The sequence below is a fragment of the Periophthalmus magnuspinnatus genome, chromosome 15 (genome assembly GCF_009829125.3).
Source record: "Periophthalmus magnuspinnatus isolate fPerMag1 chromosome 15, fPerMag1.2.pri, whole genome shotgun sequence".
Classification (NCBI taxonomy): Eukaryota; Metazoa; Chordata; class Actinopteri; order Gobiiformes; family Gobiidae; genus Periophthalmus; species Periophthalmus magnuspinnatus.
This window is the reverse complement of record NC_047140.1, coordinates 24,561,225-24,574,949: the sequence shown is the minus strand read 5'-3', so window position 1 is coordinate 24,574,949 and position 13,725 is coordinate 24,561,225. Positions and strand designations below refer to the sequence as shown.

Genomic DNA, 13,725 nt, shown 5'->3' with positions numbered 1-13,725 from the left:
CTACTTCTTGGTCTAGGACTCAAACTCAAACTTCAACCAAAGCTTCAACTTGCAAATCGGTCAGCCTTGAATTTAAGGCCAAATCTTAGGACAAACTCTTCCCTAAAGCAGTTTGACTCTTATATGAAAGGTAGCCTGCACTGACTGTTATCTTTTTAGCTCTGAATTGAACACTGAAGCTATCATAAACAAAAGCAAACATATTTTTCTTATAAAATAATAATGACCACACCAAATAGTAATGCCATTACTTCTCTAATGTCCAGTTACACAGTCTTGCCTAATTTCCCAGTGGCTTGGGTGTGTTACCAGACTGGCCTTTTAAATTATAGTTTTAAAATCCCAGTTTGAAGAACGCTGCAAAAAAGAGGAACAATAATACAGACAAACAGTAATGATCACCAGTTTGAAATAATCATAAATTCTCCTTTTTTTTTTTTTTTACATTGAATAAGCATTTTATTATTTCACACATGAGTTTATATGTGCTTTCCCAGTGGTTACATTGTAAAAAATACAAATAGTTTTATGATTTGAGATTAGTGGCAAAACTTTTGTGACAAAGATTTGCTGGCAGGTGTAATGGGCTAAGATCTGGTTACAATCTTTACTGAACTTTGCCCTCGTGTCTATACAAGCCAGAGACTTCCTGGTGTCGTGACTCACAGACAAGTTACAGCAAGATAGAATGAAAAATCAGTGGAAAAAATACACAGATCAAAATGCAAAATTTGAATGTTTTTACAGGTTTAATTTAACAGTGAGAAAATAAAAAAGTTGTAAACTCAGATGAAATGCCATAGAGATTTGAAATTATATCACAAGTGTATTTACAGATTATTGACCCTTTTTGTTCCATTTATTTTACATGATTCATTATTAGAAGCTACAGTGGGCTTTAGAGTGCACACATCTATATTAGAACTTTGGTGATAAAAACATCTAAACTTTGTGTTCACAGAAAAGACGATGCTTCACGGGCTTCGACATGTTCATCTGACACGTTGGTAAACTCAGTGCTTCAAGGCAGAAATCTTTCTCAACTTAGAAGGAATGTGCACTTCATTTGTGCACCATAAGAAGCCCTTCTGAGCAGCAGCTTGACATATACAGTTAAGCCCAATACTATTCAAAACCTGGTATAGATTTTTTTAAGGCTGTTATTTTTTATGTGTATGTGAATGAAAGAATTCCCAGTAAGTCTCAGTTTTTTTTGCATATATTTTGCAGGAAATCCTATACAATCTGTTTGCCACCACTGTGTCACAGTTGAAAAAACAAAACAATAACACAAGATTCTGCATCATTTTTCGAGTGGTATGAATAATTTTAGGCTTAAGTGTTACAAGGGGCTATTTCTTTTAGAACATATCTTTACATTATTATTTCTTCAGTGGATCCATGAACACTGTATGACAAAATGTCTGGTGCTACAGTCAGCACATGAGGGCACACAAACATTGACTCAGCGCGCACTCCTCCCAATGATAACAATGTCTCACACAAATAAAAAGCAGTAAAACACACATCGATTAATTAGGTTTGGTCTTCAAGTTTCCAGTTCATCCATCTTGGTGTGTGCACGCTCAGATTATAGAGTTTGTAAAGTTGTAACTGGTGGTTTGTCCAATGTCCAAGGGAATGGAGAAAACATATTCAGTCAAAGAAAACAAAACTCCACACAGTTATTGCTGCTTGACAGGTGAAGAGATCGGTGCTTATTTTCTTTAGTCCTGTTTCATAGTCAAGATGGCAGGATTTCCAGTCCATGAAATGCCCAGAGAATACATGGCAGTTCTAGCGACCTTTGTTTTTCTTGGCATTTGCCTGCAAAACACAAGCAGATTTTAAAGTTCAAAATATTCTTTAGGCTATCCTAGAAAAGTGAAATTTTAACTTTATTTAAAAACAAAATAGAAAGAAAAATAGAACAATCTGAGGCATATCGTAAATAAATACAGGTTAGCAAATACCACAAAAAAGTAATCCTTATTTCACATTTTTGTTTCATATTTCTGTTTCGATTTGAATCCATAAAAATGACTATTGCCCCAGAGTAACAAATCTTTACCTAAAATACCTCACCCGCTAATGTTTTTCAGAGATTTGTAAAGCAAAATTGTACGGTCACACATTTCCATAATTGGGCTCGTAAGATACAGTAGAGACTTGATGTGAATGGACATTTGCATTGTATTTGAATTGCTCATTGTTAACATGATGAGGCTTGAAACCAATTCTTAAGAGAAAATAACCACGTTCACCAGGCGTGTCCCGTCCTGCCGAGCCCGAGAAGCCCTCATCAGAGCAGGCACATGCAGGGACACGCGCACCAAACGACCCCTCCTCCTCTTCCCACCGACATAATGGCTTTTTCAGAGACTCAGCAGGTGCTTTAGCCATCAGAGCTCACTACCTAGTCCCTATCACCGCAGTATCACTTATGACTGCACTACACTCCTCTCAATAATGAACAATGTCAGATTTTACAAATGAACATGGATCTTTAAAACACATTTTACCACTTTTGCTTTGAATGTGATTTAACAGGATATGACAGGTGGTAACTGAACAATTACAGAAATGAAGCTGACAAGCTGTAATAAGATCAACATCTTTTCAACATTCAAATTTAGCTGGTGCGGCTTTTATTCAGGTGCGCTCTGTAGTCCGAAATTTACGGTATATTTCCTTCTTTTTATTATGAGAGAAGCCATGAATAAAGTAAGTACAGGTCTTATACTGGTGCACTTTGGAAATTGGAGTGAAAACAGACTTAACACTAACTAATAACGAGCCGATAGCCATTTACTTTTATTTTCTCACTAGTAAGGCAGGATGTGCGAACACTCAAATAGATAGTCAGCGGGTAAGAGAAGGAAACATTAGTTTTAGCTTTAATAGAATGACCTCAAATTTACTTCACCCTTAAACGCAGCATTAGGGCTTGTTGCAGCTGGTGCAGATCTAGAGTCCTGTGCTGGTGTTTCACATTTCAATGACAACTAAGGACAGGAGGTGATGTCTACCACTGTATATATGAAGCATACGTTCAAACTTTTGCCCAGTTTCGTCCTGATGTAAACTTGCTTCTGTTTTAGTCTGATCGAGTCCATGTTCTGACCCTGTTTAGTGCCAATATTGTTGCGTAAGTGTGTCCTCTGCATTGATTAGTCAGCTAAAAGGGGGCAAACTATGTATTGTTTGGAAAAAGCATTCAAACTGTAATAGTATTTACAGTATACAAGAGTTCACAACTATGCTTTTAGAAAAGTACAAATAAACAGCATATTTGTGTTTTTGAAAAGGCTGACTAAAGCCACAATTCTTCACTCACCTGCTTCCGGTTTAAACCCTTGTAATCCCACAAAAAAATTAGTTGATGAAGACAACTTCAAACATTTACTCAACTAAGAGCCTATAGACTTACAACCTTACAGAAAATACCAAGGTTATAGTGTTTAAAAAGCCCACAAAAATGCATAATACAGAAGCTTTAAACAGCAGCTGAGGTTAACGGGCATGAAATACCTTGCTCCCCAGTTTGAGCGTGTCGATCTCCTCCCTCTGTTTGCTCAGAGTCTCGTTCATGCTGCACAGGTGGTCGCTCATCATGCTCAGTTGGTCTTCATAGCTCCTCTTGGTGGTCGTCAGCTCGTCCTGCAGTAAAATAGTGAAAATATGTACCGTAATGTTATATAGTCACAGGGTTAAGGCAGATGTTTCACAAGAAAATGTGTAGAGACAACTGTACCTGCAGCCGTGTGATGTTCTGGTTGGATACTTTCGCTTCTTCAGTTAGTGTTTCTCGAGACTTTTCTGCCAGAGCTAATCTCTTAGCTAAAGCACGGCACTAAAATGAAACAAATACATGTAAATTAAAAGCTACAAAGACAGGTGCACTAAGGGAATCTTTAAAGGTATGCTGTGTAATTTTCCTGGAGAATAGCCAGCTGCTTGTCTCCGTGGAGATGTTATTGCTTTACTAGGAAGGTTCCACAGTATGGCATTAAACTTAAATTGTATTTCCTTGGCAATAACACCTGGCTAAATGTAGGCTATTATATATAAGCACCAAAACACTTGTAATTTAAAAAATGCACACTGAAGACGTTTCTTTTCGTACGTATAATCAACACATTGAGGTATAATATAGTGTGTACAGTGGCCCCTCGCTATATCGCGGTTCCCCTTTCGCGGCCTCGCTGTTTTGCGGATTTTTTAGTGTAATTTTACATGCTTTTTTACAGCATATGAGCGCGCATTCTGTTTTGCGTCCCGATTGGCTAAGGGACTGTAGATCATTGTTAATCAGTCTCCTCTGTGCCGTGTCTCCTGTACAGTACAGAATGCGTTCAGCCAAATTTACATAAATGTTTGATTGACACCTCCGCGGAGCGGCGCCAGGACGAAGAGGCACGGTCAGAGGTCAGAGAACTGTGAAACACGCAAGTCATTATTGACTAATTAAACAAGAGAGAAATGTGAGAAAATGTTAATGCCTGTCTGAGAAAAGTGTATGAAGTGTGTGGTGAGGGGTTTTACAGCCTTAAAACATATATAGTAATTGTAAAAAAAATGAAGCTGAATACTTTACGGATTTCACCTGTTGCGGGTTATTTTTAGAACATAACCCCTCGATAAGCGAGGGTACTGTTATTATGTTGTGCTATAAAACAGGAGACTTTGATAGGCCCGTCACGATAATACATTTTGTAGCAAGATATTGTGCTAGAGAGAAATATTATGATAAGAAAATATCAGTAAAACATTTTTAAATCAGCAGTAGCATTAAAAGGCCTGAGGCAGCAAATAAATTGCATAATGAAAAAATTATTAGCCATAAAACTTTTTCAAACCTCTATACAGCTCAGATCTTATTGTATTACAACAAAAATAACAAAACTCATTATCATTTGTACTTTTCCTTTGCATATCCTTTAAATATTGAGACCAAAAATATATTGTTCTATCTTTTATATATTTAACAATAAGTTGATATAGTGATTATTGTGACAGGCCTAGACTTTGATAAGCTTGGTTCATCACCTCTGAGTGAAAGTGCACAGCTTTACTGTCGGAGATCTGGAGCTGTGTGGTCAACTCTCCAACTCTGGTCATGTAGTGAGTCTTTATGAGCTGCTCTCTGGACTCCTCATCCCCCGCCTACACCCAAGCACACATACACAAACATACAGACACATTCGTTATTTCAGTGCTGTGCTGTTAAATTAACTGGCAGCCATTCATAAAACAGGACACCACTACTCACATCTTCTACTGAAGGAGTTGTGCACAGCATGCCGACCTGAGGACACAAGAAAATGTGTTAAAATGTGAATGAGTTTATAATGACAAATGATCTGATAAATATACAGGGCCACACAATATTTATAAGTACAATATTCAAGAACAATGTTTAAAACTGTGGTACCTCATTTTAAAGCTATGAAAGTAAGAAGAAGGGATTTAAACTGTTATCCATGACTTCAACTGGTTTCTAACTGTATCAAACCATTGGCAAATCACTATAAATTACTTTTTTGGGAACGTGCAGCTTATTTGCCAATCCAAATGTTATATAGTGACCAGACACCAGGGTTTTTTGCGTTTGCAATCAATACATTCTAAAATAAATCTGGACCAAAAGGGGGCTAAAATAGGACAAAATCAAGAAAACATTATATTACATTTAAAGTCTCAAAAAATGTATCTATGCAAGATTGATTTAGGTTGTGGAAACTGTTTTAGCAGATAACAACTATTAGATATGTCCATAACAAACCACAAACTAAACCACTTCAAAAACACAACTTACTGACTAAGACTGTTAACTCTGTCCTGACTTGCCCTTTCATTCTATTCTGCCTCCTCAGCACATTCATGAACATCCAAGTTTCATTAAGCAAAAACCTGCTCAGCGTGTGCACTAAAGAATGTGAACACCCCCTGTGTAGCGGGGGCGGCAGGGTGTCATCACAAAAAGAGAGAAAAAACAACTGCTCCTAAATGTATATTGGTTTCATAATTACTATCAATTGCCCTAATAGTATATGTAGTTTGTTTTATTATGTTTATTTGTATTACCTTAAAGCAATTGTATAGAAATATGTTTATTTGTGTATTTCACTTAAACAGTTGCAGTCTATTATTAAGTGATTAGGTATTATATCTAATGAGGTTACTTCAATTTGTGTATTCAAGGTATTTTCCACTGGTACTAGGGGTAATCTGATTTTCTAGTCTGTATGAAATAAAAATGTAATCTAATTGAAAAGACACTGGAATTTATTCTGGTTTACACCCACAGTTTATAATTCAGATCAGATTTTGGTAGATTTTAGTTAGCCTTATATTGTTGGTGAGGTCTTGATTTAATCCTACTGGTAAGTGTATTTGAAAAGGTACTTCATAAAGAAAGTTTTGGAAAAACTTTTAGGAGATATTGACCACATGTTCTTGTGACCACATAAATTCATGTAAATCACTAATTTATATAAAAGTTAATTATAGATGGCTTATAGCACAGTTAAGCGGGAGTACACTCAAGTTAACTGCGTTACCATACCAGGCTGGTGTATAGTGTTGCTTCTTTCGGTGCCGTTTTCTGCCCTGTCTCCTCTTCCTGATGGTTTGGAGTTGTTTGTGAGTTTAGACTTCCACCAAGCGCTGCCGTCAGCTGAGCCTCTAGTTCTGCGATGCGTTGATTTTCTTTTTCTAACCGCACTTTGCCAAGTTGAGCCTCTAGAAGCCAGTGCTCCTTCTCCTGTTCAAGACGTGCAATTTTCTCCAGACTTTGCTGTACCTGTCCAATAAGGTAAGACCAGTTATTAGAAGTTTTGATGAATGCTAAAACACTCATATGCCAAAAACATAACATTTCTTAAACAAAAAAAACAGGACAGGACTGAACAATTGAATCAAAATTGGAATTTAAATGGATGTAACCAGGAACTTGCAAAGGCAGCAATTTTTTTAAGTATCAAAATTCCTCTAAAAACAACAAAAGCTCCTGTCTTATTCTGCATAGAAAGTGCTAACCCTGTGGTTTAGAGCTGTACAAACATGTTATGAAATGTGATTATTGCATTAGTTTGTCAGTTCATATTTCAGTCTTTTTGTTAATTCTCTTGGACAAATAAAAAATGTGAATTTTGCAATGCTTGTCAGAAACATTTCACATAACATTTGAGAGAAGAAATATTAAATGGTGTAGGTCTATAAGCTTGAGAATTATAAGGCGTCATACATACAAATATTGTATGGAGACATATCTTGTTGTTTTCTGTGTTTTATACTGCTAAAATAACCATTCAAATTGTAATTGGTCCATTTTAATTTGATTGTGACACATGTAGCAGCCATACTCTAAACTCTAAAGTTGTTTCTCCAAGTCTCAGCCATTCTGCAGTTGGGTATTTGAATATAAAAAACAGCAGAGACACTTTCCCTGGAGCAACAACATGAATACATTTGAGAAGAAAGCCTCTTGCCTGTTGTGCCAGTCCCTCTCTGCTCTCCGTGGAGCTGGTAAGGATCCGGCGGTTTGACAGGGCTTCTTTATAAGGAACAGACTGCGGCCGTGGCTTTAAAAACAAACCAGAGTTTACTATAAAGAATAGACTTCTCATTATTTTACACAGGGCATGTTTGAACCTTTTTGATGGCCTCCATGTATGCCGCTGCCTTCTTCTTGTGAGCCAGCATCGTCTCTGCCTGCAGTGGGTTGAGAGTGACAGTGCTCCCTTTAGGACTGTATCCTGAAGATGTGAAGAAATCCAGGTTGTTGCTAAAGAACGTGGCAATCTGTAAAAACAACATTTTGGCTTCAATTAAACCTCCTTGCTTCTGCCCCTGTCACTTTAAATATTAGAATTTTATTTAGACACAAATTAGACATCTGTTTACAGCAGCCAGATATCTCCAGCACTAAATTCTGTCTAATTACTTTTTTACCAACAGAAACAAACTGCCTTAAAATCCAACTCTGCAGTGTGTCCCACTTATTCAACACTGCAATCACAGCACGCACATCCAATTTTTATTTAATACAAAAAAGAATGGTTTTGTTGTGAGCAGGGAGCAGCTGTACAAATGGTGATTTGGAAAGTGTCTTTGAATATTTTAATGCTGCCCACCTGAGTCCTGCTTCTCACTCACAGTCTGAAATAACCATATTTGTTTTTCAGTGGCAGTCAAAATCATCTGCTATTTATAATTAAACAAAAACAGTATATAAAAAAGCAGAATGGTCATAAAAATTCTAGTCTAACTGCTGATCGCCCCCTGCTGGTCATACCTTTCCAGTGACGATGGTGAGCGAACCCAAAGAGCCCACCAGGCACTCGGTCGTGGTGCAGAGCTTCTGTGTGACTGTGGGGAGTTCCTGTTCTAAGGCCGCCTTCTGGTTGTAGTGCTTTGACATCTCTGAACAAACAAAATAACATACTTGGAACACAACGCAACCCATAACATAGGATTTAAGGTAACCCTATTGAACCCAAAATTATATACACAGGCTAAATAGTCAACATCCATCAGAATAGACGACTAGAAAGAAAGGTAGTGATTCACTCACCTTTAACAGCATCATGGAGGCTGTGGAGGAAGGCAGCCAGCTGAGTGAAAACAGCAGAGGTACTGCTCTGTGGCAGGGCATCCTGCTCAACACCTGAGACAAAGGCAACAAGTTATGTTACTGTTGTCATTTTCTAACCAATCAATTCAATACATTATAAATCTAAAATATTAAATCCCACGACATACTTGGTAAGGCTAGAAGGTTAATATAGTTCTGTATTTTGTCAAATATAGAAGAAACTTTCTTCATGTCTTGTTGCAGCTCCTGGTTTTTCACTGTAAGGGCTGCGGTACAAAGAGGAGCATCACACTCTTCTTCGAGGCTAAAATCAGAAAAGAAGAAATCAATCGAACTCGTCTCCTCACTGCGAGGGCTCTTAACACCAGCGCACACAATACTGACCTTTTCAGCTGGTAGGGGAGGATCTTCTGTAAAAAACATGTGTAGGAGGAGAAATGGTCTGCAAAGGGCTTCAGCTGAACCACAGTTTCCTTCAATGACAAAAATACAACTCCTCAGTATTTATAGAAGATGCCTGAAACTATGAAATACATATCTCCTATACAGATATATCTTTTGTCTCACCAGAACTGTAACAGTGTCCTCTGTTATGCTTTGATGTAACTGCAGAAAACTATCCTCCAGGGGGCGCACATAGGCTGCATTTTCATGAAGGTACTGAGAAAACTGAACAAATAATGCATGTTAGAATGTAAAATGTATGTCTTATATCTATTAAGTAATGACCAATTCTTACTTTCTGATTAAGAGGTGAAATGGGCTCAATAGATGAGTCTAAAGGGTAGATGTGCACCCGCTGTTCTGTGTATGTGTGAAAGTTTAACAGAGCTGCCACCAGGTCCTGAATGAAGCTTAGGGCTTGTCCTGCTAGGTCCCGTGCCTTAAGCTTAAAAAAACAAAAACATAATAGCATAAGCACAAACAATTAGGGTACAGTTATTCATTTGTATTATAGTTTGTATTGACAAACCTGGTGCCGTCGATTGTGTGGAGGCACGTTTAGGCTGTTGTAGTCATTATATTCTAAAGGATTTTAACACAGAAATGTTACTACCAGCATCACCAAGGTTTTTGGCAAATATTTTGTATGTATTTTGTCTAATACTAACTGGTGTCATTAAAGGGCACTTTCTCCTGGATAACACTACTGCTTTGCTTCACTTGTCGGTTAAGTTCAGTCTGACATCTCCTCAACTGCTGTTGACTGTAAGACAACAAATAAGAGTTACAATTTGTTAGCAAATAAAAATGCTCTGGTAAATGCTAAGCACAACAATGCTATTTAAATATTGGTAAAGATAAAGCATTGCATTAAATGTCACTATACACATATGCACAATAAAATGAGATCATATGTAAGGCTGGTATAGTAATGAGATCACATTAAAGTTGTATTACCATTCTTCTGTTCTCATCCTGCACTCTTTTGCTTCACGTTCCAATGTTTGTACTTTTAGCTGTTGCGATAAAGACAACACAGACTTATTAGAGAAGAACAATAGGTTCATCCCACTCATCTGCATCATGGTTACCTCTAATCGCGCCTTGTCGCTCTGCAGTTTCTCTGTGTTTTCCATGTATTTGGTGGTGAGTCCCTCCACAATAGCCTGGTGCTCCTGTGAGGCTCTCTCCAGCTCTGATAGTCGTGCCCTGAGCTCAGCTTCCTGTCTTTTGTGCTGCTCATCAGCTTCATAAAACTAAAACAAAGGATGAATATGTGTGATATAGAAACAATAATAATAATAAGTGTTGTGGTACTTGGGTTTGTACTTGTATATGGAGTCTCTCATTCTCCTGGATCTTCTTCTGCAGGTCCTCGTCAAACACATTCTGGGTCTGCAAACCGTGCTGAGATGGGGAGTCTCCTTTGTTCTATAGAAAATCATTCAAAAAAATGAAATGAAACTGTATAAGTGAAACATAATTTATAATAATTGTTAACCTTTTGGCAGGGCTGTGTATCATCAAAAATAACAACAAATGACAAACCATCGTTAAGAGTCAATGTTTAGGGCCCTTTTTTACAAAATACTGTGAACTTTACAAAATCTGAATATTGGGTATATAATATATAACAAAAAAAATGTAAGTGCTGAGCTGATAAAAAATTTAAATAAAAAAATGGTGTTTTCCAAACAAGGATTAAGTGAAATGTATGTACTTTTGTGAGTAATTTTACAGCCCTTTCACTTTTGTCAGATACACAGCTAATACATAGACACATTTAACACATTGCTGTCGCCTTAATATCACCCTTAATATTACCTTCCCTTTTTTGCCCTTAGCTTCACTGGTGGCCAGTTCCTCCTGAAGCAGCTCCACTCTTTTTGCCAACTGTTGATTCCTGAAGCTCAGGCTGTCCATCTCCTGCTCTTGCTTTCGTAAACTTTGGTCTCTCTGTTTCAGTTGCTCCTAAATAGACAACAGTAAGATATAAACCTTATAAACCTCTTTTTACCATATAAACCTCTAACAATGCATTTTAATATGATCTGTAAAAAAAAAAAAAAAAAAAACAATTGACAAAAAGGAAGTTACTTCACCTTTAATGAAGCCGAGTTTGCCTGTTCATCCACTACTGCCTTTTTGAGCACTTGATTCTGGGCACGAAGCTGAAAAATTCAAACACAACAGCAAGACTTAATAGTTATTCATAAATAACTAAGGACAAGTCAAACTATTAATATAGTTCACAATAGGCTCTGCACTGTTCATTTTGTTAATATGGAACTGTATGGAACTAATAATGTATATGTATAAAGTATTGCTAATGTTTGGATTATCTGACTGACAAATTTAAACACACCTAAAATTTATGAAAGATACCTACATATGTGGATTAGATTAGAATAGATTAGAATAGAACAGAATAATAAAACTTTAGAGGATGATCCTTTTCCTGTTTAATTTGCACAGGGAGTGAGTTACAGAGTCAGCACTTCCTGTCAGTTCAGGAGCTCAGCTAAAGAACAGGAAGCAGCTCTGAACAACATCAGCTGACACATGCAGCCACACCACAAACTGCAACACAGATTTATGATGTCTTAAATGTAAATCATTCATGAATTCACCACTTTGAGTCTTTGAGAGACGATTCAGAGGGCTCATAAAATATACCAACGGCATTTGGATAAAGTTGGTGCAGAACCACCAGAGACGTGAAATATGTATATTAGTGTACATATTTAAGTGTAAATATTCAATATGTTATACAGTGGAAATAGTCAAAATAGTACCTTGGAGTACTCCTGTGCCAGTTTGCTGTATTTTGTTTGCAGGTCTGTGACGTTTGCCATTGTTCCTTGAAAAAGTCGCCCACAACAAATGTGTTTGTCACAATCAAACGACAAGCAGATAGTTCCCACGATAACCTGCCAAGTCTCCTTCTTCACAGCATTGGGCAGTGTCTTCTTGTCTTTATCCGGATTGGTTTACTGTCAATAACTCGCCGACTCAAGACTTTCCAGTACGTTTATGATTACAATTTGCAATTGACACGTCATAATAAATGGGTCGATAAAGCGTTGAAAGAAAGAAAACAAAGGCTGTCATCTGATTTGGACAAAACCGGATGTTTTCTCAGACGACAACGATTTAATTGGCGTTATTAGCCGTGACTGAGCATACGAGCTAACAGCGAACCGCTACCTGTCAAAACATGCCCCAGCGAGAGTCAAATAAGGTGTCAGGTCCGGATAAATATTAAACGATTACTTAGTTTATCGCTAAATTAACAAATCATCAACGACATTCCACTGACAAAAGAGAATGTGTTCATTATTTAGCCGCAAAAGCTCAGAGCTGCAGAGACAGAAGCGCCGGGGTGAAAGGTCATCAGAGGAAAGTGATGCTGTGGATTCTGGAGAGCGCCCTCTGCTGTGTGGAGATTTGACTACACTAAGGAAGAAACATGAAAAATCAACGAATTTATGATTATGATGTTGTTATATTTACTATGACTATGATCAGTTTAGGGTCTAAGTGTTGTATTGCTTTTTATGAATTTATGTTCATAAACAGCAACATTGTTCACACTAGACTTACTGGTACTTGCTCCTGCATAGCTCCACAGTAGTTTTAAAGGCTCTACAATCAGGTGCATTTCAGATATTTAGAATTCCCTATTGATTACACTGTACTTTAATTAGAAATATCTAAAGGACATTAATAAATGTTGATGATGATAATTTATATTAGTGACTAGATTAGCACCTTTAACTCACTATATTTCAACACAAACACAAACTATTGTCAGCTGTTTGTCACTGGCCTATGAAAATATATCATCAACTAAATTAATATTGTGGCCAGTTTGGTACAAACTGTGACTTCCCCCTCCTACAGCTTGTGACCTCTTAAGCCAGGAAGTGAAATGACATGTTAATGCACCCATTACAGTTACAATCCGTAGATTAATGCATCCTAATCCACTATGATCCACACTGGGCAGCAACTATCAAAATAATATCTAGTCATATTAGTTAAGGATGATGTAAAGACACGCATCATATAGGCTTGAGTGAATAAGGTAGAACAAAGACATATGGATGCTTGGCTCACTTTTACTCATCTTAAATGCACACAGGCGAACACAAACTCACTGCAGCCACAGCTCCAGCATTGTCTGGTTGCCTGGTAACTGCCGGCGTGGCGTGGGGCCGTGGGAGGGGGAGGAGATGGGGGGAGGTGATGCTGCTCTGATTTCAGCTGAATCGAGGCAGTGAGGGGAGAGCCCCCCTCTATCCACACAGGACTCTATTGAACAATAGAGCAGTGCCAATGGGCCCGAGGCAGTCAGACGAGCCCTTGTTCAGGGTCACACAGTGTTCAGCCCAGTCCTCCATGACTAATTAACTTACAGCCAACATGTCGTTAGGACATCTGATGCTGCATCCATCACTGGCACATCCCAGGAATCTACGTGTAGGTGAGGTGTGCCCTGGCAGCCGGCCATGTCCCTACATTCAAACCACATGCAAAAGAGGAAGGGCTGTGAGCCACCACACGTGCTGGGCCCAGCTTGTGCAGAGAAAACACAACTGAACTACTGCACTTGCTGAGAAATATCGGCCAGCTGCAACACGACAATATGAAAGCTGAGAATCCAAGCACATGGAGCCAGA

At 38.0% G+C, this 13,725-nt stretch overlaps 1 protein-coding gene across 1 annotated transcript; it reads right to left on the bottom strand.

Moving 5' to 3' along the window:
- Positions 1–428: 428 nt before the first annotated feature.
- Positions 429–12,476, bottom strand: ppp1r21 (protein phosphatase 1, regulatory subunit 21). The gene is made up of 22 exons (XM_033980003.2): positions 11,839–12,476; positions 11,146–11,214; positions 10,868–11,014; positions 10,373–10,474; positions 10,135–10,299; positions 10,001–10,059; positions 9,712–9,806; positions 9,573–9,625; positions 9,339–9,488; positions 9,167–9,268; positions 8,984–9,072; positions 8,767–8,903; positions 8,579–8,671; positions 8,300–8,427; positions 7,657–7,806; positions 7,494–7,586; positions 6,569–6,805; positions 5,273–5,308; positions 5,050–5,166; positions 3,755–3,853; positions 3,532–3,660; positions 429–1,827 (listed from the first exon to the last, which is right to left on the bottom strand). Exons 1-22 carry the CDS (start codon positions 11,896–11,898, stop codon positions 1,798–1,800), a joined length of 2,340 nt encoding a protein of 779 aa, XP_033835894.1. The 5' UTR covers positions 11,899–12,476; the 3' UTR covers positions 429–1,797.
- Between the last annotated feature and the right edge of the window lie 1,249 nt (positions 12,477–13,725).